Source organism: Populus trichocarpa, chromosome 4 (assembly GCF_000002775.5).
Source record: "Populus trichocarpa isolate Nisqually-1 chromosome 4, P.trichocarpa_v4.1, whole genome shotgun sequence".
Classification (NCBI taxonomy): Eukaryota; Viridiplantae; Streptophyta; class Magnoliopsida; order Malpighiales; family Salicaceae; genus Populus; species Populus trichocarpa.
Genome location: NC_037288.2, coordinates 21,452,892 through 21,476,984, shown reverse-complemented (window position 1 = coordinate 21,476,984; position 24,093 = coordinate 21,452,892). Strand labels below are relative to the sequence as shown.

The 24,093-nt window shown below is 34.5% G+C and overlaps 4 protein-coding genes across 7 annotated transcripts; 2 read left to right on the top strand and 2 right to left on the bottom strand.

The window, feature by feature from the left end:
- The first annotated feature begins 3,915 nt into the window (after positions 1 to 3,915).
- On the top strand, positions 3,916 to 9,677 carry LOC18098159 (monosaccharide-sensing protein 2). 2 transcript variants are annotated; one of them, XM_024598563.2, is made up of 6 exons: positions 3,916 to 4,326; positions 4,613 to 4,744; positions 5,017 to 5,583; positions 7,194 to 8,134; positions 8,449 to 8,636; positions 8,995 to 9,677. In XM_024598563.2, exons 2-6 carry the CDS (start codon positions 4,666 to 4,668, stop codon positions 9,437 to 9,439), a joined length of 2,220 nt encoding a protein of 739 aa, XP_024454331.1. In that variant the 5' UTR covers positions 3,916 to 4,326; positions 4,613 to 4,665; the 3' UTR covers positions 9,440 to 9,677. The 2 variants fall into 2 exon arrangements, with proteins under 2 accessions (XP_024454331.1, XP_024454332.1); XM_024598564.2 differs by lacking the exon at positions 3,916 to 4,326 and adding an exon at positions 4,394 to 4,529.
- A 239-nt stretch (positions 9,678 to 9,916) lies between these two features.
- On the bottom strand, positions 9,917 to 11,384 carry LOC18098158 (homoserine kinase). Its single transcript, XM_006384793.3, has one exon. It carries the CDS (start codon positions 11,180 to 11,182, stop codon positions 10,082 to 10,084), a length of 1,101 nt encoding a protein of 366 aa, XP_006384855.1. The 5' UTR covers positions 11,183 to 11,384; the 3' UTR covers positions 9,917 to 10,081.
- A 2,147-nt stretch (positions 11,385 to 13,531) lies between these two features.
- On the bottom strand, positions 13,532 to 17,662 carry LOC18098157 (alpha-1,3-mannosyl-glycoprotein 2-beta-N-acetylglucosaminyltransferase). Of its 3 annotated transcripts, none has more exons than XM_052452565.1 (17): positions 17,490 to 17,662; positions 17,253 to 17,391; positions 17,110 to 17,172; positions 16,863 to 16,897; positions 16,652 to 16,728; positions 16,523 to 16,568; positions 16,300 to 16,362; positions 16,050 to 16,116; positions 15,909 to 15,977; positions 15,738 to 15,807; positions 15,561 to 15,622; positions 15,286 to 15,375; positions 15,107 to 15,201; positions 14,751 to 14,813; positions 14,610 to 14,648; positions 14,353 to 14,523; positions 13,532 to 14,047 (listed from the first exon to the last, which is right to left on the bottom strand). In XM_052452565.1, exons 1-17 carry the CDS (start codon positions 17,559 to 17,561, stop codon positions 13,931 to 13,933), a joined length of 1,338 nt encoding a protein of 445 aa, XP_052308525.1. In that variant the 5' UTR covers positions 17,562 to 17,662; the 3' UTR covers positions 13,532 to 13,930. The 3 variants fall into 3 exon arrangements, with proteins under 3 accessions (XP_052308525.1, XP_052308526.1, XP_052308527.1); XM_052452566.1 differs by having other exon boundaries at positions 17,486 to 17,634; XM_052452567.1 differs by having other exon boundaries at positions 17,482 to 17,627.
- A 4,524-nt stretch (positions 17,663 to 22,186) lies between these two features.
- LOC18098156 (amino acid transporter AVT3B) lies at positions 22,187 to 23,885 on the top strand. The gene has a single exon (XM_006384791.3). The coding sequence runs from the start codon at positions 22,318 to 22,320 to the stop codon at positions 23,599 to 23,601; it is 1,284 nt and encodes a 427-aa protein (XP_006384853.3). The 5' UTR covers positions 22,187 to 22,317; the 3' UTR covers positions 23,602 to 23,885.
- The last annotated feature ends 208 nt before the right edge of the window (positions 23,886 to 24,093 follow it).

Below are 24,093 nucleotides of genomic sequence, written 5' to 3'. Positions count from 1 at the left end.
GTAGCTTTAATTAATTATTAGTGTTTTGATAATTGTTACTTTTAAAAATACTTTTTATTTAAAAATAAATTAAAAAAATATTTTTAAAAAAATATAGCTAAACGACAAAAACAAGCAAACAATATTTGTAAATGGGATGACTCACCTACCTTTGAGCATTAGATTCTCCTAATTTCTATTTTTTTTTATTTTTTTTCATTGCTAATTAACTAGCTAATGGCGCATCCTTTACTACTCTCTTTATATTAATTGTTTTTTCCCTTTTAACCAGTTCCTATCTTATTTTTCAAAAACTTTTTTTATTATGTTTTATTTTCTAACAATTTTTTTGAAAAAGTAATATTTTAAAATAAAATCAATTTTAAAAAAAAACATGACTTTTTTATTAAAAAAACAAAAACTCATTTCCACCGGGTCAAAACTCCAACGCTAATTTCTCGTGCACGTTGCGCTGTTAATTTTGTTTGAAAATAAAGTGTCAGTAATTGAGTATCTTTCTCTACACGTACCTTTTAAAACACATAGGCAATCTACGGCTACTCCGGGATTGCAGCTGTCATTTAGGTGACACCTGTAGGAGTCTAGCTCTAGGGTTTCGGAAAACCAAGTATTCAACCCACGTGGACAGCAATACGAGGACAATGGACAGTACTGCATATACCCGTTGTCTTTAGGGTATTTTAGAATTCTAAAATAGTCCAGTAAAAGTTTTGGAAAATTAATCCATGTCTAAAACAATATTAAAAAATAACTCAATTTAATTACAATTATTGTTTTTAAAAACAATCGAACATAATTACTAATGGGAATAACAGTTAAACATAATTACTATTGACAATAATGGTCAATCCAAAAACCATGTCCCTTTTAATTTAAATAGCATGTATAAATGAGTTAAAATATTTTATAGTCAGTAGTATAAATGAGATTCAAGATTCGATGATTAAAAAAAATGGTGGTCACCGAAGACACATCGAAACTCTATTTTTAATACATCCAATATTATTAGAAAAGATCTTGATGAGACTATTTTAATCATGTATTTAAAAACAATCAAACAATGTCATAATTTGCCATGATTTTTTTTGGGTTAATTATGATATTTTTTTGTGTTTTTTCAAGATGTAGTTAGAATCATTTTGTTGAGATCTTTCTTACTATACCAGGTGTGTCGAAAATAGAGTCTCGATGTGTCCCGTTGATTTTTTATTCTTCTTTATTTATTTCTCTCTCCATCCACTTCACCTTATCTCATTTTTTTTTCTTGAACATTGGATCTTCAATCTTATATTTTGACCATTAGATCCTTATAAAATATTTAGTTGACTTTTATTGAAGTTAATTAATTTATAAAAGGAAGATATTTTGAAACTTTAACTGAAAAGCTACTATTTCAAATAATGATTATATAGAAAAATATATATCCAGAGACACGATAGATATTCCAAATATCAGTTATATATAAAAATTATACTCTAAAATATATTTATTTTCAAACTATATTATTTTTTAACTTTTAATATTTTTCCAGAACTTTTAATAAACTAAGATATTTTTTTATGTAAAAAAATCCTTGTCTGTAAGGAGTGTCATTGTCCCTACACAAGGCCCCACATGCACTGATCAATTATAGGTTTCACTGTGATATAAAACGGCAAAGGAGAACCAATGACTTGTACTGTGCAAGGACGGAAGAGGTCGCTATCACTTTGCCATGGAGATTGATTGATTGCCGAACAGTGAATTGCATCTCAGCCCACAAGCTTTGCTATCGCTCGGGGATATTTGTGATAATGTAAGTGCTTTTTTTTATATATATTAAAATAATATTTTTTATTTTTTAAAATTTATTTTTAATATTAATATATTAAAAAGATTAATATATATAGTTAATAAATTTTAATTTCTTTGAAAATTCTAATCAAAACAGGAGCCAAACACCCCCTAGAATTCAAGCATAAATTTTTTATATTTATGTCACCAGCATGCCTGTTTCCGGACCAACAGAATTAAAAAAGGTGGGTTTAGTTTTTTTATTCATCATCAAAGAATATGTCTAGACAAATTTTAATATTAATTAAAATTAAGATTTTTTTATTCACGATCCGAGTCGATTTTATTAAATAATAAGCTTAAGATTTGACATTAAAAAAATAAAAAAAGATAGAAAAAACTTATCTACCTACTTGACTTCTCTCAAGATTAGATTTTTTATATATATTAATAATTAATATTAATCCAAGATTTTTATCTACCAGAACACAGATGCCACGTGTCATAATACTTGCTGCTTGAAAGTGTGATAAAAGTTATTTTTCAAAGTGTTTTTTTCTTGAAAATACATTAAAATATTTTTTTATTTTTTATAATTTATTTTTAATATCAGCATATCAAAACAATCTAAAAATATATAAAAATTTAAAAAAATATCAAAATTTAAAAAACATAAATGGACAGCGGTGCCGAACTTGCCTGCAATAGAATTCATTGAACCTCACGATCAAGAGTGATGAGGCTGATTAAAGCCCCGTACCAAACTAAAATCAAAGCTCAATTTGATTACATGGGAGAAGTGAAACCATAGTCCACTATACTTTAATCACACCATGATTAAGACATGAACTGGGGCCCAACAGAGGGCGGTGGGTCCCATGTGCAAATAATTGAGAAGGTTGTAGCGCAGAAACTGTCAGTGAAGCGAGGTGGTTCCCTCCCCGTTATCTCCAGCAGGAGGGGACCAATAATTAGTAAAAAGAAGTAAAATTCCTAGTCCGAATCTTGTGCTCTTCCGGCTGCTTTCCCTTCCTTTTATGGAACGTGACAGTGATGCCCATCCTTCTCTCCTCGACGGCGCAACCACAAAGAGTGACGAACAGAGGATACATACCCTGCATCTACTGTTGGTTTTCGCCTCTAATTATTTTGTAGAAGCATCAAGTTTCTTTTTAAAAAAAAAACTAGAATCTGGATGGTATATGATGGGTTCGGTATTGTCTATACTCCTAACCAAACGACCCCGTATCTCTGTATAAGGCACCTAAACGACACAAGCTCAAAGTCATAACTATAGGTCTCGAAGTCCACCTCGACATCCAAGATCTAAATAGAACTTGCATCCATTTAGATTAGGGCGTGTCACTTGACATGATGCTCCTCTCACTTGACATGATGCTCCTCTAAGATGGGGACATTAATTTTGATTATTGAAGTTGTTTATTTTTATATTTTAAAAGTGTTTTTTTTTTGAAAAATATTAATTTTTTTTATTTCAAATTAAACTTTTAGTGTTTTCAGATTGTTTCATATATTTTTAAATAAAAAAACACTTTAAAAAATAATCGCTATTACATCTCAAACACTCCCATATAAATGATCATTATTATATTTTTAAATACCTTGTAAACAATGGTGAATTTAGATTTTTATCCTTTGTAGTTCAAAATTACAGGGACAAAATCGTTGATCATCCTACTTTTACATGCGCGCATCATCCATGTCGATTCAATATTATATAAATAGTATTGACTCCTAAGTGAGTAATCGGCTCTTTATAAGGAAACATCTTCTTTCGCTTTAAATTGTTTTTTTAAAATTAAAATTTTCAGCATCAACTCTGATTCATTACCTTTTTGTCTGTTTGGTAATACGAATCCTTAATATTTGCTAATATCACATGGTTAACAAAGGGAAGGAAACTTGACACAATCTGTGTCTTTGTTTGTTTAGATTACTGGTTAGACACTAAATTGTTCGTCAGTGGACACACCACTAGATTCCAACGTCCAGAGTCCAGACTTACATGGATCCCTTTTAGCCCCTTGTACTCTTCCACATCATTGCTTTCTCAAATGTGATATAAAGTTTCGAACTTTTCTATTTTTCTTTTCTTTTTGAAATTTTGTAATATATAGAATTGAGGCCCCTTCTTTTCTTGTGGTGATGCTAAGATGGGGTTGATAGCGAGAGTGATGTGTAGAAAAAGCCATCCGAGGAAGGTGGTTACGTGCAGGGTAAATATAGAGGCATAAGGGGCAGGTGTCGTACTTTAGAAGGCCTTCGCTTTGCTTCTCTTTTGCCAAAATTTCTCTCCTTTTTCACTTCTTCCTTCTGCCACCTAAGAAAGATCTCTCCTTCCTCTATTTGCATTCCATTCCCCTGAATTATAATACAAAATACAAAAAAAAGAGAGAGAAGAAATCATCACCAAGGACAACTTTTTTGTCGCAAGTCATTGCAATTTGCAGAGAATTTGATGACCCTTTCTTCATCTGATAATACATGAAAGGACGCATCTAACGGTTCTGCTTCTTTTGCTTCATCACGTCGGTAATTTTAAAAAATAACCACTTGTTTTGTTTTCATGTTAGATTGGGACGACTGGGTTTTCGTTGTTTTTTGTTTTCTAATATAGTCTTTAGTTTGTTTTGTTCCGTTGTGTTCATCGGTTTGGTGGTCTGGTAGTGTTGATCCATTGGTTTGTTTCTCTGCCCAATAGAGATCCTCGTACCTTACAAGAGAATTCCACTATTGTAATTATATCTAGTTTTGTTGAATTAGGAGAGTAATAAAGCTTTCCACCATGTGATCTCTGATTTGGAATCTTCTCTTTCAGGGTGCTTGGTTTGTTGTTTTTTTTTTCAAGAAGAAATCTTGGCTTAAGGGAAGATGAGTGGAGCTGTGCTTGTAGCTGTTGCTGCTGCTATCGGCAACTTATTGCAAGGATGGGATAATGCAACCATCGCAGGTAATTTCCCCTTTTGATCATCTATTTCCTAGTTTATCTGTCATGGCCTAAAATGCTTTAAGGTTTCTTCAGGTTTTAAAGGTAGTTCTTTGCACAAGAAATGATCACTTTCAAGCTTTGAGTTGTTTTTGTGATCGACTTATAGTAACCGATATTTGCTCATCTTTAATGGTTTATAATTGGATCTTGCTTGAATTGACCTTCTGAATTAGAGCCATGAATGTTTGGGCAGAGTGATTTAAGTCATTTTCTGTTTTCCTTTGCCGCTGCAGGGGCTGTTTTATACATAAAAAAGGAATTTCATTTGGAAAGTGAACCAGCTATAGAAGGACTAATCGTGGCTATGTCACTTGTTGGAGCCACTTTAATTACTATGTGCTCTGGACCCATATCTGATTTGCTAGGCCGCCGTCCGTTGCTGATAATCTCATCTGTACTTTATTTCGTTAGTGGTCTTATAATGCTATGGTCTCCCAATGTTTATGTTCTTCTTCTGGCAAGGCTCTTGGATGGATTTGGCATTGGTTTGTCAGTTACTCTAATTCCAGTTTATATATCTGAGACGGCACCATCTGAAATAAGGGGGTTGTTGAATACCCTTCCTCAGTTCACTGGATCTGGTGGAATGTTTCTCTCATATTGCATGGTGTTTGGAATGTCCTTGATGGAGGCTCCAAGTTGGAGATTGATGCTTGGAGTTCTTTTTATTCCCTCTATTATCTATTTCCTATTGACTGTATTTTTCTTGCCGGAGTCTCCAAGGTGGCTTGTGAGCAAAGGGCGGATGCTTGAGGCCAAGAAGGTTCTGCAGAGGCTCCGTGGCAGGGAAGATGTCGCTGGTTAGCCCTCTCTGCTTTGCCTCTTTAGAAGTTACTTTTTTCTGGTGACGCGAAATATGATCTGCATGGGTTTTGAGTTTAATAGCAATATTGTTTTGATATGCCTAGTGACGGGCGATATGACACATAAGGTAAAAGCTTTCTGCAGGAAAAAAATTATAGTTTTGGGAATTTAGTGGATGCAGAAATTTGTCCCAGCAAAATAAAAAATTTGTTGGAATTTTGTTTATGAAAAGTTGCACGCATAGATTCTTTATCAGTTATAAAATGAAAGTTCGCTGTTCAATGTGGGGTGATTTTAGGTCTGAAATTTAAGAGCTTCCCTTCTTTCATGTGCTATGCTTCCTGTTGAAGCAACCATTCTTTGTATATCCTTTGGCTTAGCTTTATATAAAGCTGGAAAACAATCCATTTCTGTATTTGGATCATCATTCTCTTTGACAGTTTGGCCTTCATTTGTTTTGCTTCCACTGACGCTGAGTTGTTAGACTAAATTTACCAAGCACAACGCGTTTACAAATTATTTTCCTGTTTATTTTTGCTTCGGCTCACTTCCTATTCTACTCCTTGCAATATAATGAAACTTATTCTAGTCCCCATTAACTAGATAATGGATAATATTAATAAAATACAAATCATATCATATCATAAATTGCAAGAAGGATCATGAGGTTCTTGTTTGATTTCGTTAATTGTACAAAAACTTGGAAAATGGCAGCAAGATTTCAGTAGACAGAGTAAATTTGTTACCTTTAGAGGGTGATTTATGCTTTTGTTGTTCTATTGACCTATTGCAATAGTGTGCCTATTAAACATATCATAGAGCAATGCCTATGATAGTCATTTTTAGGAAGTTTGTAGAAATCTGCTTGGCTGTAATCTGTTCTGTTCTGTTCTTTCTCTTCTGTGTTTGCTTTACAAAACCAGTGCCATCAAATATAATGTATTCAGTTTTAAGACAACAGCATTTTGATTTCATGGACAACATACCTGTACTTATGCCATATTGTAGCTGCTGCTTTATATAGAATTCTGTAGCTCCACATTCTTTCATAGCTAATCCGTATGCTAGTTATAGCTCCTACGGTTCATAATTGCACCATGCTTCCTCTAATGTTGTTTGCCTTACAAAATACTCTAAACTTAACTGTCTCTACCACATGTGGTGCGGGAATCCTCTTTCAATCTCTTCTTCATTGACTCTTCCTCTCTCTTGCATTTTCACGTCCTCTGAAACCTTGCTAAGCGACTCCACATGTCATGTATTTTCTTCTATCAGAATTTAAGTCAAAGCATTACGTTTCTCTTTCTTTTAGCATTTCTAAAGGAGAGAACCATGTGTTTGAATTTACAGCAACTCAATAGATGATTGGTGACTAGAGTCTATTTATTTCTTATTTATTTTTCTCTTTGTTGCTTATATGGTGCTAATGTTGCAGTGTTTCCTCTTACTTCTCTACTGTTTCTGCATTGAAGTTTGAGTATTCTGTCATGTTTGGCGGAAATGGTGTAAAATCACTCACTACTTCATTTTAGGATGTTTATTCTCACAAATTGGTAGTGATGGAAATATCCTATTCATGGTGTACTAATCTTGTTTGAACGAACAGGTGAGCTGGCTTTACTGGTTGAGGGACTTGGAGTTGGGGCTGACACATCAATAGAGGAGTACATAATTGGCCCAGCCAATGATTTCACTGATGAACATGATATATCCGCTGACAAGGATCAGATCAAGTTATATGGATCTGAACAAGGTCTCAGTTGGGTTGCGAGACCTGTCAGTGGGCAGAGTGCTATTGGTCTTGTATCTAGGCGTGGAAGCATGGCAAACCAGAATGTACCTCTCATGGATCCTCTTGTGACCCTCTTTGGTAGCGTCCACGAGAAGCTCCCTGAACAAGGAAGCATGAGAAGCATGCTTTTTCCGCACTTTGGCAGCATGTTCAATGTAGGAGAGAATCAACCTAGAAATGAAGATTGGGATGTGGAGAGCCACGCCAGAGAAGGCGAGGATTATGCATCTGATGGTGATGCCGGTGATTCTGATGACAATTTGCAGAGTCCATTGATCTCTCGCCAGACAACAAGCATGGATAAGGACATGGCCCCACCAGGCAATGGAAGCATGGCAAACACGAGACATGGGAGTCTGATTCCTGGAAATGATGGAGAGCCAGGTGGTAGCACAGGGATTGGTGGTGGTTGGCAGCTTGCATGGAAATGGTCCGAGAGAGAAGACCAAGATGGAAAGGAAGGAGGCTTTAAAAGAATTTATTTGCATCAAGGGGGTGCCCCTGGTTCTCGGCGTGGATCTCTGGTTTCTCTGAATGGTACCGATGGCCATCAAGACGCTGATTACGTCCAGGCTGCTGCTTTGGTGAGCCAATCAGCTCTTTATCCCAAGGAGCTTTTGAATCAGCATCCAGTTGGACCAGCTATGGTCCACCCATCGGAAACTGTGGCTAGAGGACCAAGCTGGAGAGATCTTTTTGAACCAGGTGTCAAGCATGCCTTAGCTGTTGGGGTGGGACTTCAAATACTTCAGCAGGTAACAATTACTGATCTTGTTGGTTTTTTGTTATGAAGTTAATTCACTGCTACTCTGTTGGTATAATGGTAGCAAACTGATCTTGGAATTTGTTCTGTTTTCTTCAAGAGGGAGATTTTCTAAACTTTAATAGCAGGGATGGTTTTAAACCAATGGATATCTCACTCTCAAACCATCATTTTCTTCCTTTCCCTTTGACAACTATGCCTTCAAGTTTGAAGCATAGTGAATTTGTTAATGGAGACATTATACTACTTTAAGGTTTTTTTTTCACTTTTGCACAAGTTGGCTTCTGAATTTGTGTGCCTATGCAGTTTGCTGGCATAAATGGGGTTCTCTACTATACTCCTCAAATTCTTGAGCAGGCAGGAGTTGGAGTTCTTCTCTCAAACCTGGGCCTTAGTTCAGCTTCCACATCTCTGCTTATCAGCGCCCTTACAACCTTGTTGATGCTCCCCTGTATAGCTGTTGCCATGAGGCTCATGGATATCTCCGGGAGAAGGTACTTCCATTTCTTCTTTTCCTTGACTATTTCCTATGCAATTGTAGCATATATTCTTTAAATCCACAAAATTTTTGTTGTGATGAGGATTACTGATGCGCAATGATGCGTCCAAGGCTAAGCCCAAAAAGCAATCATTTCTTGATCCAACAATTTGTAATCTTCTCATCGGTTAATGTTTAGGGCCTAATGAAATAGGGGGGAAATACAAGGTCTAATCGTCTGGACTCAATTTCATGTATCTTCTAGATGAAAAAGATTGTAAAATACTAATGGAATTTAAAGAAAAAGAAAAGAAAAGCAATACCCCTGTGTTGTTACCCTTTTTTCCTGTCTTCACTGCTGTTGTGTTGTGCAGGACTTTGCTGCTCACGACTATCCCTGTGTTGATCGTATCACTCATTTTGTTAGTCCTTGGAAGCATGGTGGATTTGGGCAGTGTTGTAAATGCATCAATCTCAACTGTTAGCGTTGTGCTCTACTTCTGTTTCTTCGTCATGGGTTTTGGGCCAATTCCTAACATACTATGTGCGGAGATCTTCCCTACTCGTGTTCGTGGCCTTTGCATAGCCATATGCGCCCTTACATTCTGGATTTGCGACATCATTGTGACGTATACACTCCCAGTGATGCTCAAATCTGTTGGCCTCGCTGGTGTTTTTGGCTTGTATGCAGTCGTCTGCGTCATATCATTTGTGTTCGTCTACTTGAAGGTTCCAGAGACCAAGGGCATGCCTCTGGAAGTGATATCAGAGTTTTTCGCTGTTGGTGCAAAGCAGGCTGCAGCTGCCAAAGAAAGCTGAATCCAAGCACCTATGGATAGAAAAAGTTTTGACTGTCGCTTGATTTGTTAAGTTTATATTTTTGTAGAAAAAGGACACCATCCTTTCCCCCCTCCCTTTTGTTATGATTTTATTTTACAAGACTCTCAAGGTTCTTCCCTCCTCGCGTGCTGACATTTTTTTTCGTACTCCTCGTCATGTAAGATAAAGAGTGGGATGATCAATGAGGTATGAGAAATAGAAGGGATTTATTTATTTACGAGTTGGAAGAGTCGAGTAGGGTCTTCTTATGCGTGGGGCTTAAATAGACAGAACCATGGCATCTATACCATCTGCTCTTTAATGGAGATCCATTAAAGAGCAATATCTTATGAACTAGTTTAGAAGCGAAAATATACGACCCCACACGCACACAAATGAAGGAATGTTGGCATGAACAAATTCTAACAAGATTATCAATGACAGACGAGAACCCACAATTGCATTTGACACAAAAGAGAGCAAAAACATGTGAGGTTTATTCATCAAAGCAGCTGCATTCATTAACAGTTTAACACTGAAGCAAAACAAAACCAAAAAAGCTGTCCCCTCTACTTGTTTGCCTGGTGACTGGATGTTTACTGCTGTTTAAACTTATTATCTCACACCAGATCAAAACCAGCATCATCTAGGAACACTACCAACTAGTCTAGCACCAACTCTATCCAGCCTCTTAACCATAGCAACAGCCTTCAAATTCCCTTCTTTCCAAAACGCCTCCACCATTCTCTCCCCAACTTCCATCCCTCTATCCTCACTACCCACCACTGCCACCGCTGTCGGTCCTGCCCCACTAATGGTACATCCAAAAGCCCCTGCCTCCAGAGCCGCCTTCTTAACCCCTACCATACCAGGAATCAGAGGAGCCCTTTTAGGCTCCACAATTTTGTCACTTGACAGTGCCTTCCCTAACCCCACCAAATCCCCTTGCAGCACTGAAGCCACTAAAGCCCCAGCTTGACTACAATTCCACACATGGTGTGACATCCCTATTTCAGCAGGCAATGCAGCCCTCATTTTCTTAGTTGGGGCTTCAAAATCAGGACTAACAAGCACAAAGATCAAGTCTTTTTCAACGGGGAATTGTAAACTCATTAGCTCTAATGGATCATAACTTCTAATCAAAACAAAACCACCCATTATTGCTGGTGCTATATTATCAGCATGGTAACCTGAAACTTTAGCTTCAGATTCCAATCCAGCCAATACCAGATCTTTCACCTCCAATTTCCTTCCAAACATCTCATTCACCGCCACAGCAGCCGCAGCAGCACTGGCAGCGCTGGATCCGAGTCCCGATCCTAAAGGAAGGCCCTTTTCGAGGGAAAGAGAGAGACCCACAGAGCGAATGTTGAGCATCTTCATGGTCGCAATGGCGGCGATGCCAGCACAGTTGTTGAGAGGGTTTTTGGAGAGATTTTTTGTGCCTGAAATATCGGAGATGGAGAGCTCGCCGGGGTGGACCGAGGGGTCGACACGGAGAGAGACGAAGTCGCCGAGGCCATCAACGGCGCATCCGAGGAAGTCGAAGCCAGGGCCAAGATTGGCGACGGTGGCGGGTGCGAAGGATCTAACGGAGGTGAAAACGGGTTCAGGTTCGGTGGTTGTGATGATGGGCAGAGAAAAGTTACAGCGAAGGATGTTTGGTTTTTTAGGATTAAGGTTTGTTGTCAAGGAAGTTGTTGGGGTTATGGGTTTCAAAGGAGAAAGAAAACAGATTGCCATTTTCTGTTGTAGAGAAAAAGGTGGTTGCTTTTCAGGGGGTCAAAACACAGAGAGGGTTTTAGATTCCCGTTCTTATTTATTTTCCAAAGAGACAACAGCGCTGAGGGGGTAGGTCTCTTGTCTCTCAGTTCATGAGGTAAACTCTTTTATGCAGTCCTCCAAAAACGTTTGATAGTCATATTAGCACCTCAACAATAATTTCAAGCACATCGGCCCTTATTACAAGGAAAGGGCACTTTTTACCATGAATTGAAGTTTTGTATTGAGGTATCAATTCCTTGTTATAATATTTTTTAATTGGAAATATATTAAAAAATATTTTTATATTTATTTTTAATATCATTGTATTAAAATAATCTAAATATATAAAAAAATTAATTTTAAATAAAAAAAATTAAAATTTTTACTAAACACGATGTTCCCAGAACTATAGTTATCAAACCTGGTTTGGGGGTTGACCCAGCCAAGAGGCCGGGCCCCGGGTTTCATGGGTCAACCCGGAAAAATTTTAAAAAAAATATTTAAAGTTTTAATATTTCATATGAAAAAATTAAGAAAAAATCTATGTGAATATAGGCTATGCATATTATAAATAATAAAGTTTAAAAGAATATTTTAAAAAAAATTTATTCCATATTGAAAAAACACAACTTTTTTCTTATTAACATATAGTATATATACGAAAAGGTTTCAAATCTCACATTGAAAAAATAAAATATTTTTCTAATTTTTATATAGTAAACTTTAAAAGTGTTAATAACTAATTAAAAAAATATGAAAAAAAGGGTACAGGAGAAAAATACATTTGAAAAAAAAAACACCGAGTCTCGTCCGGGTTCGTCCGGGTTTTGCCAGGTAGTTGCACTGGCCGGTCTTTTAACAAATTCAGATTAGTCCAGCCACCGAATCGACCAACCGGTCCGGGTTTAATATCAGTGCCCAACACAGCTCCGAAGTTATTCATGTTCATGGAAAGTTGGAAACAGGGGACATTATCTTCGAATATATGAAAAGAAACGAAAAAATGTTTTGGAAGAAAAAGTAGAGGCAAAAATACTAGAATACAGTCCTCGCTAGAGAAGCTTCGTGGGTCAGTTGAGAAACTGGAGTCACTTATGATTTAGATTTCAATCTTACAAGAGAGCATTACACTTTGAGATTCTTGCTGCAAGGGCCATGGACCATTGATGTCGAATGTTCTTCAACAGTCCTGATTGGCCATGCCTGTGTCATCACAGTTTGGACTCCCTTGTCTAGGGAGATCAGATCTATTTTGTCCTCGCGTCAGTAAGTGTAGCATTCCATATTTTTCAATCTGATTTCTCGTAGAAAAAGTGGATATTAGAGGTAGACAACAATCAAGAATTCAAGAGAGGAGGTAAAGAAGAACTGCCCAGGGCTGTCTGCAAACCCTTACCGAAGGCCAAAGGCCGATGTTTCTAATGTGATGACAGGCTTATACCTGGACACAAATGTAAGAATAAGAAACTATACTCACTGTGAAAGGTGGAAGATGAGAAAGATAATGAACATTCGACTGTTGAAGAACATTCGACTGTTGAAGAACATTCGACATCAATAGTCAATGGCCATGAACATTCGAATTAATTTCCAAATAATTTAATATTAAAGATTAAAATTAAATAAATAAATAAAAATGAAGTTGTTGAAAGATGAAATTAAAAAAAAATAACAAAAAAAATTGAGTTGTTGAAGGGTAAAATTAAAAAACAAATTATTCAATTAAAAAAACAAGTCAACCAAAATCAACCTGTCAAACTCACTACTCGGATCATGAGATTGAGATATAACCTTATAGAAAGAAAAAAATAATAATTATAACATTTAATATTCAACCATTCTAATTTAAAGGATGAAATTAAAAAAAAAATCAATTTGAAAACACGACCCAAAAATAACTTAAGTCAACCCGGATTAACTTGTTAAACTCATGACCTGAGTTATGAAATCGAAATAAATACAGAGAAAACAATAAAAAAAATACAAAATTCAAAGTTAAAATTTAAAAAAAAAATCAATAAGATTGATGTATAACCCTAAAAAAAAATATTTTTTTACAATTAACAATTTCCAAAACAACCTAATATTATTTTAAAAAAAACTAAACACAAAACACAACACTATTCCAATCCAATAAATAATATTAATTTAATCACACCCTTTAAAATTTTGAACTAAAAATAAAGTGTTGAAGACGTACATTTTCATCGATCACCCTTCTCTTAGATTTCCAACCGCATGATCGTCGTTTCTGGAACTCGAAACAAATCCTTATTTTTTTGAACCATACATGAGAGTGGGGTCGGTATGTTGTCTTTTAAAACATCATTAATCAAGAGACAGTCGCAAGTCAATGACCATCTGGCATGTATTGGATAAGCAAAGCGTTAGTAACAACAAAGTCTTTGATGGAGACTACAAAATTCATGGGCATTTCCACCAATCGAGGAGCACGAGAATTAAGCATCTCACACAATGATCAGATGTAAATATGACACAAAGATGGTACACAAGGGTCCATAAAAGCACGTTCAATAGAAGCAGATTCCTTTATGTCGTTTAGGATCAACTACGCTCGTGTCTGGCTGGCTCCGGTGTGTAGCCTGAGTGTGTGTATCTCTGACGACCCAAATTTACACACATTTCCTTCTTTGAGCTCCGTTAATTTAAAGATAAAAAACAAACTAAATGGAACTAACAGTGCATGATCTCTCTTTTCATATGGTCTCAAGCATCTTCGATCCCAAGTTGCCTCAGAGATTCTGGACCAACAAGGAATATACGTCTTGTTGTATGGTATCTGAAAACAACTACTCCTTTAAATGATGTCCTTGGTATTCCATCCTAGAAATGGAAAGGAAAAAAATCAATTGAGGGCACAATTGTTTTCAAAAATGATAAAAAGATATCTGATTCTGAATGCAGAAAAGTAGAGCGAACAAGAGTGAGCATACATGAGCACGGTGCAGTGCAACACAGATAGGATTATCAACTGTTGCACTAAACATGTCACCGAATAGTGAAATGTGATAACATGATAGGAGGAGCTACTTAATCCATGCGATTTACCCAAGAGCATAAAATAAAGAGAAGAATCTTCTGGTTTCATTCCATTTTGCATAACTTTATCGGAGTTAGAGCAGAAATACCTTCCACTCTTCAAAAATACCAAACTGGTGTGCAATCCATTCAAAGTCTGGTTGGTCCCTGTACTGGATACGCACATCACCCTCTATATTATAGGCCTTAAGAACAGCATCAGTTCCATGGACAGGTTTAGCTTTTCTCACAATGTCGGCAAAATGCTTTGTATAATTGTCCTGAGAAGAGCAGCGGTACATAATTTATTGACTAGAATCGGCTTTTAGGGCTCCTTCACTTCACATGAATTAAAATTGTCCATTACCTTTGTCAGGTAGCTTAAATCCTTTGCCTTCCAATCAACCTTTTGAAGAAGAGGCAAAAGTGAAATTCATTATAATGATAATGATATACATTATAAGTGCAGAGACTTCAACTAGGGGAAAAAATGTGGAATACATAATACCTTTACATTGTTCAGTTTAATAGGCTGGAGATATTGCTGGAAAAACTGCCCTAAACTTGAGCCCTGTGATCATAAATCCACACTCAATTAGAGGGTAAAGACATCTGGGTTCTGATATTTGGTGACATTTTATTGCATTAACCTTCTGTTTTGTGATATTATGAAAATAAATGGTATTTCATCCCCTGCATGTTATCCAATGATCAATCAACTGATTTGTAAGCTTCTGCCTAAGTGGTTCTCAATACATTAATATTAATCAACACTTTCTAAATATGTCAGCCTGACACAGATGCATCCAAACAAATACGAAGAAATATAAGTGCAGTAGTACATAGATAGATAGACATACATACATGCTCACCGAAGTTATATGTTCGGCATACTTCTGGACGAATGAACTGTCGACCTTTATGATTCTCCTTTAATCTCAACCAATCATCCCAGTAAGTGAGTTTTTGTCAAGGGAAATGCCTTCAATCACACTATAAAAGCCAGACTTCAAAATGATATGACAAATTAAAAAAAGGATATGCTTTTGGCCATTTAGGGGATAGTTCGTCCCAAATAGATTTAGTCAGCATCCAGCCAAGTCCAGGAAAGAAATCTGACCGATAAAGTTCATCTGCAGAATACATCAAATAGCAGATCAGAAACAAAAAGCAGTTCAAGTTTGTTGCTCAAATCATTACCAAAACCTTTTCCAAACACATTCTGCCTGAGCTCATTGAAAGTTAAATATCCCATCACACGAGTACAGTTTAGAGAGGAGAGGTGGTAGTATAAAGAGTAAATGAGAAAATAACTTACAAGGATCATGCACAAACTGCTTTTGTCCATTGTCATTCCATGAAGAAACAGCCATGATGGACCTACCATGTTAGTTACCAAATGAGAAAGAAACTAGCTTACTGAAAACCTAAGATCCCTAGCTTTTTATATTAAAATTTAATGTGTAGGAGATAGAAGGCATGGAAAATAACGTACTTATCCTTTTCAAGAAGAGCTGCAGCAGCCTCAAAGTAATCAAAAAAATCAGGGGCGATTTCCATATCGTCTGTTTTAGAAGCAATACTTTAGCACATAATTTCTCTCAGTGAATATAGAGATAAAAAGAAAGACATGAATAGAGATTCCACAGCAGGAGAAGAAGTCCACCTTCAAGTATGATTACTCGGCTGAAATTATGCTTGTAGAATAATTGATCCATTGCCCATTTGTAATGCCCTGTAGAAGATTTACATTTCAGTTAGTAAATTTGAGAAGAAAGCTATTACACAAGAAGTAATCATTCCTTACTTGCAATCTTGTAGTATGCAATCAATTCCCCAGGTCTTTCTGTTTGTACTGGTTCAGAATCTAAGTGCTGCAAATGAATGAAAAAGAAACTAAAATAATCAAGTATTGCAACTGGAATGAGAAGTGTTCCAAATACACAGCTTGACATACCACATCATATACAGATACTATTCAAGCAACCATAAATATACACCAGATAATAGATAAGGACCTTGCATGCACACACAAAAATACATAGAATACAGTTTACCTGAATGTACATTAGCTGATCATAACTCATAGCCTTGCTTCTTACATTTGGGTCTGATCCATCCTGAAAATTTGAAAAAAAAAATTACTGAAAGAAAAACAGAACCAGCTATATAGTTTTCTTATACGATATATCTATGGATAGTAGGTGTGCATGCCATGCTCAGAAGCAAACCTAATTTGCACTTTGACAAAAAAGGAAAAACAAAAGCTAATATGAGTACCTGAGACACAAAAAGTGGATACTTCGAAGCAACAGAGCTTTGATACCTGTCAACTTAGAAAATCAGTCAGCTGGTGATTAGAATTGAGTTAAATGCACTAGAAACAAACTACATGAACACGAAACATACTTCAAAATAGACTCAATTGTCCGTTGTAAATAATCAGCACGATTGCAGGCCATGATCACAACGGCTGCCACTGGTGCCTGAAAAATGAAGCAGAAAATAGCTTGTATAATTTAAAGCGATGACTGCAATGGCATATATATATATATATATATATATATATATATATATATATATATATATAAAACTTCAGAAATTGTCCACTGTTCTGTACCTGTGCCTTGTCAACCACTTTTCGAACGCCTTTTCCTGCAATATCAGCATTGAGAAAACGCTAAATTTCTTATAAATTTGGATCAACACTAAAGAAAAATAACTGTTAACACCAAACACCAACAACCTAAAAAAAGACCAAGATAAATAGGAATCAACAGAAACCAATGCCACTCAGTAAAACAACTGGATTCATAAAGCTTAGTCTAGAAGATGAAGTGAGTGACAAAATTTGGTGAGCTACATACTTTCAAGATCATCGAGAAGCGCCTTGAGCTGTCTACACTCTTCGGCTTGACGTCTATTTTGTTCTGAAAATTATTTCAATATAAAAAAAATCAAATTCAGTTCAAATAATGGTTAAAAAACAGAGAGAGAGAAGGAAAGAAACCTTGAAGAGAAACAATATTGGATTGGTGAATGCTAATTTGATCAATAAGTAATCGCGATTGAGAAGTGCAATGATTCTCTGATTCAAGCGCAACAGCAAGCCGATCTGCGTACTCTGATTGCGTCGCAAATAGCCGCATCTGAAATTCCACAACCATTATGAAACTTGACGATGGATGGATGCATCCATCTGTAACAAAAGAAGAAAAGAATTGAAGAATCGACCTGACCTACCTACCTGGATGTAGAAGAATGCGACTACGGCTGCTATCAGAAGAAGGCATCGGTAATCGCATCTTATTTTTCTCATTTTTTTATTTAGTTTTTATTTTCAAGTCTTCTTCATTTTGTCTCTGCTCTCTCTCGCTGAAGCCTGAATGTACCGCACTGTCAATTGTGTAGCGAGGGTCCTCGCGTGTTGGGAAGTGTGGATGATGTTTTTTTAAAGTGTTTTCTATTTAGAAAATTTTTAAAATAATATTATTTTATTTTTAAAAAATTATTTTTGATATTAATATATAAAATAATTTGAAAATATTAAAAAAAATATTAATTTTAAATATATATATATATATATATATATTTAAAATATAAAAACGGGTATACTCGCCTTCTTAAGTTATTATTGTTTATAGTCTCTTCCCATTTCAACATATTCTATTTTGAAACGCCAAATCAACCACCTACCCAATAATTCCTTGCCACGTTTAGCCATATTAGCTATTTTATCCTCACCACCCCGCCACTCTATATTATACGTAGACTTTTCTAAAGCTTATTTGTGTATAAAAAAATATAAATATAAATTAAAAAATCTATATTTATACAATTAAATAAATTAAGAATGTTAAAAAAAAATAAAAAATATTAACAATAAATGAAGATAAAATTAAAAAATCAATGAATATATATAGATTCAGATATTTTATTTATAACATTGGTCTTTGACTCGGCTGATTTGAATAACTTTGAATATAAAAATTAAAATTTTATTTTATTAAATAATAATAAAAATAGATATACATGAAATTTATTGAATAAAATATAAGAAAAAATATTATGAAAAGTTATATATATTAAATATATTATCCAAAAATATATTTTTTTATTTATATTAAACATAAAAAAAATATAGATAAATTAAAATAATATCTTCAAAAATTAAATGCAGACAAAATAAATAAAAACTAATTATTATTTCAAAGAGGCTATATAAAAAAAATAAAAGAGAGAACGCGTATAATTTAAATATAAATAAAAAATAATTTTGAAAAGATACATAAAAAAAGCATAAATTAAAATACAAATTAGAAAAAAAGGGTCAAGTGCATGACCACCAAAGTTAGTCTTCTTGACCCATTTAGTAAGGGCATGCGCTTGGACCTTATTTATTTTCTTATTGTAAATAGAGCACATGACATGCTATTTGTCTTAATTTGTTTTTTAAAATTAACTCAAACGACTAAACTTTTTTAGATTATGATCATTGTGATGGCTAGAAAATTAAGACATAAGTTTTTTTTACTTAAAAATCTATTTTTGACCGAAAACACCGTAGAAATACCCTTGAAAACTTGTTAAACCTATTTATAGCCTTAAAAAAATATCCCAAAACCCAGAAGCAACCAAGAACCAAAAATCTTTTCGAGCTTATATATGTTTTTAGAAACTTTAGAGGTAGAAAAAAAATACATAAGTTGAACTCTCCTCGTCAAATGGAACTATTTGACATAAAAATCGATCATTTTAGTAGCTGAAAACGGTGTTAATGACATTTTTATCTCTCCGTTGCATGAATCCAACAACTTTCACTCTCATCTCTCAAACCAGAGACAGTTTTTAATCAAAATTGATTTCTTGTTGAAACTTCAAAAATTAAAGGGGCCTAATTCTTATTATTAGCAAAGAATGGGGACTAAGTTGAATATTTCACAAAAAATTTGAAAACACCATGTATCTTCTGTGCATGTTTAATTTTAGTCATATGTCTTTCAATTTCACCATTCCTTAACAATTTTAACCAAATTAGCCTCCAATTAGACCCTTAAAGGAGAAAAAAAAAAAAAAGGGATGGAAAAAAAAACTCATGGGCATAGTGAATCCACAATGCCTATGAGTCTTAGTCTACGATGCGTGGGGAAACAATATTTCCCTTACACCTTTTAGAGTTCTCCACTAGTTACTTAACTCGCTCTACACTGTCGGTTATATATTTTTTTCAATAAAAACAGGATATATGAAACAATATATCCATTTTTAACACCGGTTATGTTTATCAAAATAAATTTTTAACAATAATAGAAACAAACAAATACATGAAAATTGATTGAATAAAAATAAAAGGAAAGAAATAGTATGCAAAGCTGCACATATTAAAAATATTATCTAAAAATAAATATTTTTTATTTTTAAAAATAAATTTAATCTAAATAAAACTTATAAAAATATTTATAGATGAATCAAAATCTTTAAAAATTAAAAACATACAAAATAACTAAGAAAAGCCTTTATTGAAAAAAGTTTAAATAAACAAAAAAAACAAAGACAAGATCATAAAGAATGAAAAGTAATTGAAACATAAATTAACAAAAATATTCAAAAAGAAAAGACATGTAAAAAAGGCATTAATTAAAAAAAACCAAAAGCAAAAAAAAAATAAAAGAAAGATAGACAACTCGAGTTATAGCCCCAATTTTTTCTTAAGAAAATAATGTTGAATAATGAAATAAAAAAATAATAAGTAAAAAAAGAAAGATGTTAACCTGTGTTAACTTTTCAAACAAGTGATCCGAGTTTTTAGACCAGAAGCACCATAAATAAAATAATTGCAAAGCCCAATTCTTAGCAAATCAAACACTGAAGGATTAAACCGAGAAAAAAAATCAATTACACTAAAATTTCTAAAACAAAATTGGAACTAAGGGAATAAGGACGAAAATCAAAATAAAAAATAAAGTAGATGGCAATCAAAAATCTTCGATTGGAGGGTTAAATTTAACAAAAGTATAACTGTAATAAAAGAGGAAAATTAAAAGAATAAGGAACCAATTAAAAAAAACACCATAAACTTTGATTGAATGATGAAATTGAAAGTCAATAAAACTTAAATAAAAAGGCAAAGGAAAAAATTTACAAATAAAAAGAATAAGGCTAGATTTGAAGAAATAATATATGAGAAATTGTAATTAAAGTAATAAATTAAAATCTAACAAAAATTCCATAAAATGATCGAGAACAAAAATAAAAATTAAAAGAATAAGAATTAAAATTTAAATACAAAAAACAAAGATGACTGAGGTGTACTTTTTAGGGGTGAAAGAGAAAAGAAAAGAAAAGAAAAAAGAAAAAGACACGGCCACTTATGACAGTACGACCATCCTCTGCCTACACGTATCATACACACTAGAAGTGGACGCAGTGATGCTCCTAAGCCGCCATGAAAGACGGTTTTCTAGCGAAGGATGCCGTCGCATGCGCCGCCCAAAGGGCGCGTGCGGTGTCCACATGCTTGCGCATGCACGATATACGCCAACAATGTTTTTTAAATTATTAAAATATAAAAATGCCCTTTATTGCTCATAATAATAATAATAATAATAATAATAATAATAATAATAATAAAAACCATGATGGAAAGACTAAATTACTATTGCAAGACAATTTCCTTTTTTTTAATGCATTTCAAGGTTATTTTTTGTTATTTTATTGTGCAATAAAAAATAAAATTACAATAAAACCCTTGAGCATAAAGTTATTTTTATTTACCTATAAAGTTACTTTGGCAACTATACTATTATAAGAGAAGACAAAAAAACCTTTGTGCCCCTATTGAATATGGAACAGACATGTGTGTCTTTATGAAAAAACCACAGCACCCCATCCCTTGCCTTTTGTTTTGTGTAAATTAGAGAAAAATTGAATTTTCACTTTGATTTCTACAATGAAAACCTGTATGTTTTAGTGTTTTCTATAATAAACCAAGTCAATGTTTGATTATTATAGCTTGAGATATGTTTGTTTTGTCTCTTCAATTAAACATATAATATTTTTTTTATCTTTAGATATAAACCAAATAATACTTAAAAGCAATCATGTATTCCAAGACCTAGTTTGTTTTGTATGGTATGATGTGATACAATTTGTATTTTACCTCGATCATAAATTTAAAAATATTTGGTAAATCAATATATACCACGATTTTTCATGAATCTCATTGAAAATTCGCTTAAAACATTAGGTAATAAAAGTTATAATTTATATTTTTTAAAATATATCTTTTTAAACAATAACTGCAAAAATTATTACCGTATTAAACACATATTTAAGGCCACATTAGATATTTGTTTTTTTTAAGGATATTAAAACTTTATTTTTTATATTGGAATAATTTGTTTTTTTTATATAGAAAATCATGTTGAAACCATTTATATAATTACATAATGAATTGATGTATTTTAAAAATACTTTTATGTTTTTACACTTGATTGTTGTTGATGATGTGGTCATGTGTGAGTAATGTTTGTCTACAAATGTTTACTTAGATTTATTGAAATCATTTATTCTAGAAAAAAAAATTAATATTATTTATTCAATTAAGTCCTGTTGAAAAAAAAGTATATGGTTAACGGTTACTGAAATTCTAAAGTGTTGAATATGACTGTAAAATCTTTACCTATAGATAATAGTTAGGTTATGATTATTGATCTTTCATCTGCATATCATTACGGTCATATTAGGACGGAAACCATAGATAATGACTGTCATCCCTCACAGGGTGACAGGGAGGATCATGTTGTAAAATCAAACTAGTCCAGGGATGAAATCTTGGGCTGTTTTTAGTTTATTGGGGTGATTTGACCTGGGACTAAAGTTCTAGGGATATGATTACAATTTGGCCTTGCCATTAACAGATCATTCCTCGAATCTCTGTCTGTCCCTGTTTTTGGGTTGGCGAAGGTTGTAATAGCTCATCATTTTCGTTACCTGTTCAAAACATCATCAGCAACCAATCTCTCTTCCAATTATTGCTGTCTATCAAAACAAACAAAGTATCAATCAATCAAAAAATGGAGTCTGGAAAAAATGCAGCATTCTCATCTGCAAAAGCTCTACCAAGAGAAGACACACCTCTCATACCCAATTCCCCGACTCTATCCTCTCAATCCAAGACTTTTGCAAATGTATTCATTGCTATTGTTGGTGCTGGTGTTCTTGGTCTCCCTTATGCTTTTAAACGCACAGGTTGGATAATGAGTCTTATGATGCTTTTTTCTGTTGCTGGTTTAACTCATTATTGTATGATGTTGTTAATCCATACACGTAGAAAGCTTCAATCTTTATCTGGTGATTTCGCAAAGATTAACTCCTTTGGTGATCTGGGTTTCACCGTTTGTGGTTCTCTTGGGAGGTTTGTTGTTGATGTAATGGTTGTTTTGTCTCAAGCTGGATTTTGTATTGGTTATTTGATATTTATTGGTAATACCATGGCTAATCTGTTCAATGCATCATCACCTGATAGCTTGACTTCTCAAGTTATTGCCTTCTCAATGTCCGCTAAGAGCTGGTATATATGGGGCTGTTTTCCTTTTCAATTGGGATTAAGTTCTGTTGCAACGTTGACCCATTTGGCTCCGTTGAGCATTTTTGCTGATGTTGTTGATCTTGCTGCCATGGGAGTGGTGATTGCTAAGGATGTTTTTTTAATGATGGAGAATAGGCCTGAAGTTAGAGCCTTTGGAGGTTTGTCTGTGTTTTTCTACGGGATGGGCGTGGCTGTATATGCATTTGAAGGGGTTGGTATGGTTTTGCCAATAGAATCTGAAATGAAAGAGAGGGAAACGTTTGGGAAAATCTTAGGTTTGAGCATGGGGCTTATTTCAGTGATATATGGAGCTTTCGGTGTGCTGGGTTACTTTGCATTTGGAAATGATACTCAGGATATTATCACTGCTAATTTAGGGCCTGGGCTCATTAGCCTTTTGGTTCAATTGGGTCTTTGTATCAATCTGTTTTTCACATTTCCCCTGATGATGAACCCTGTTTATGAGATAGTGGAGAGAAGGTTCTGGGGTGGCAGGTATTGCCTGTGGCTTAGATGGCTGTCGGTTATGGTGGTTACTCTGGTGGCTTTAACGGTGCCAAATTTCGCCGATTTCTTGTCCTTGGTGGGGAGCAGTGTATGTTGTGGATTGGGATTTGTTTTGCCAGCTTTGTTTCACTTGCTTGTGTTCAAGGAAGAGATGAACTGGAAAGGATGGACAATTGATGTGGGGATTGTGTCCTTGGGCCTTGTTCTTGCGGTTTCAGGGACTTGGTATGCTCTCATGGAGATCTTCGCTATCAAGGCATAGGCATGTTGTCCTCAGAACATGGAAGATGTGAATCATAGCAGTCAGCTTGTGTTCTTATCCCTACACAGTGGTTTATTTTCACTTCATTGTGAAGCTACCTCATCAATCTTAAGATGGAAAGACGATGTCTGATTGAGAGAAAGTTCAGCACCATGAAACTCCATCATGGATTACAACCATGTGCGCTGCATTATTGCTGTATATGATATTCCAAAATGGATTATAACCATGTGTGCCTCATCATTGTTTCATTTTTGGTGCTATTTGAAAATGAGCTTGTTTTACATTTGTCTTGAGAAATTTAATATATGCCAAGACAGACTCTGCCGAGCTAAATCGTTGCTGCTGAACAAGTTAGCATTGCTTCATAGCACTCGGCTCATACAAAATGAATGGTCAGCGAATCTAGAGTTTGACTAGCATATTAGGTTTGGAAATCTTATAGACAGCCCTCATTTGGAGTTCCTCTTGTTCAGCAAATGTGTTCGACAC

What these genes read in the sequence shown, in the direction of transcription:
- LOC18098159 (XM_024598563.2), top strand. Translation starts at nt 4,666, where the DNA reads ATGAGTGGAGCTGTGCTTGTAGCTGTTGCTGCTGCTATCGGCAACTTA. An exon ending in GGATAATGCAACCATCGCAG is followed by an intron (nt 4,745 to 5,016) that starts GTAATTTCCCCT and finishes TTGCCGCTGCAG; the next exon opens with GGGCTGTTTTATACATAAAA. An exon ending in ATGGATATCTCCGGGAGAAG is followed by an intron (nt 8,637 to 8,994) that starts GTACTTCCATTT and finishes TGTGTTGTGCAG; the next exon opens with GACTTTGCTGCTCACGACTA.
- LOC18098158 (XM_006384793.3), bottom strand. Translation starts at nt 11,182, where the DNA reads ATGGCAATCTGTTTTCTTTCTCCTTTGAAACCCATAACCCCAACAACT.
- LOC18098157 (XM_052452565.1), bottom strand. Translation starts at nt 17,561, where the DNA reads ATGAGAAAAATAAGATGCGATTACCGATGCCTTCTTCTGATAGCAGCC. An exon ending in TCGCATTCTTCTACATCCAG is followed by an intron (nt 17,392 to 17,489) that starts GTAGGTAGGTCA and finishes GTGGAATTTCAG; the next exon opens with ATGCGGCTATTTGCGACGCA. An exon ending in TTAAACTGAACAATGTAAAG is followed by an intron (nt 14,649 to 14,750) that starts GTATTATGTATT and finishes CTTCTTCAAAAG; the next exon opens with GTTGATTGGAAGGCAAAGGA.
- LOC18098156 (XM_006384791.3), top strand. Translation starts at nt 22,318, where the DNA reads ATGGAGTCTGGAAAAAATGCAGCATTCTCATCTGCAAAAGCTCTACCA.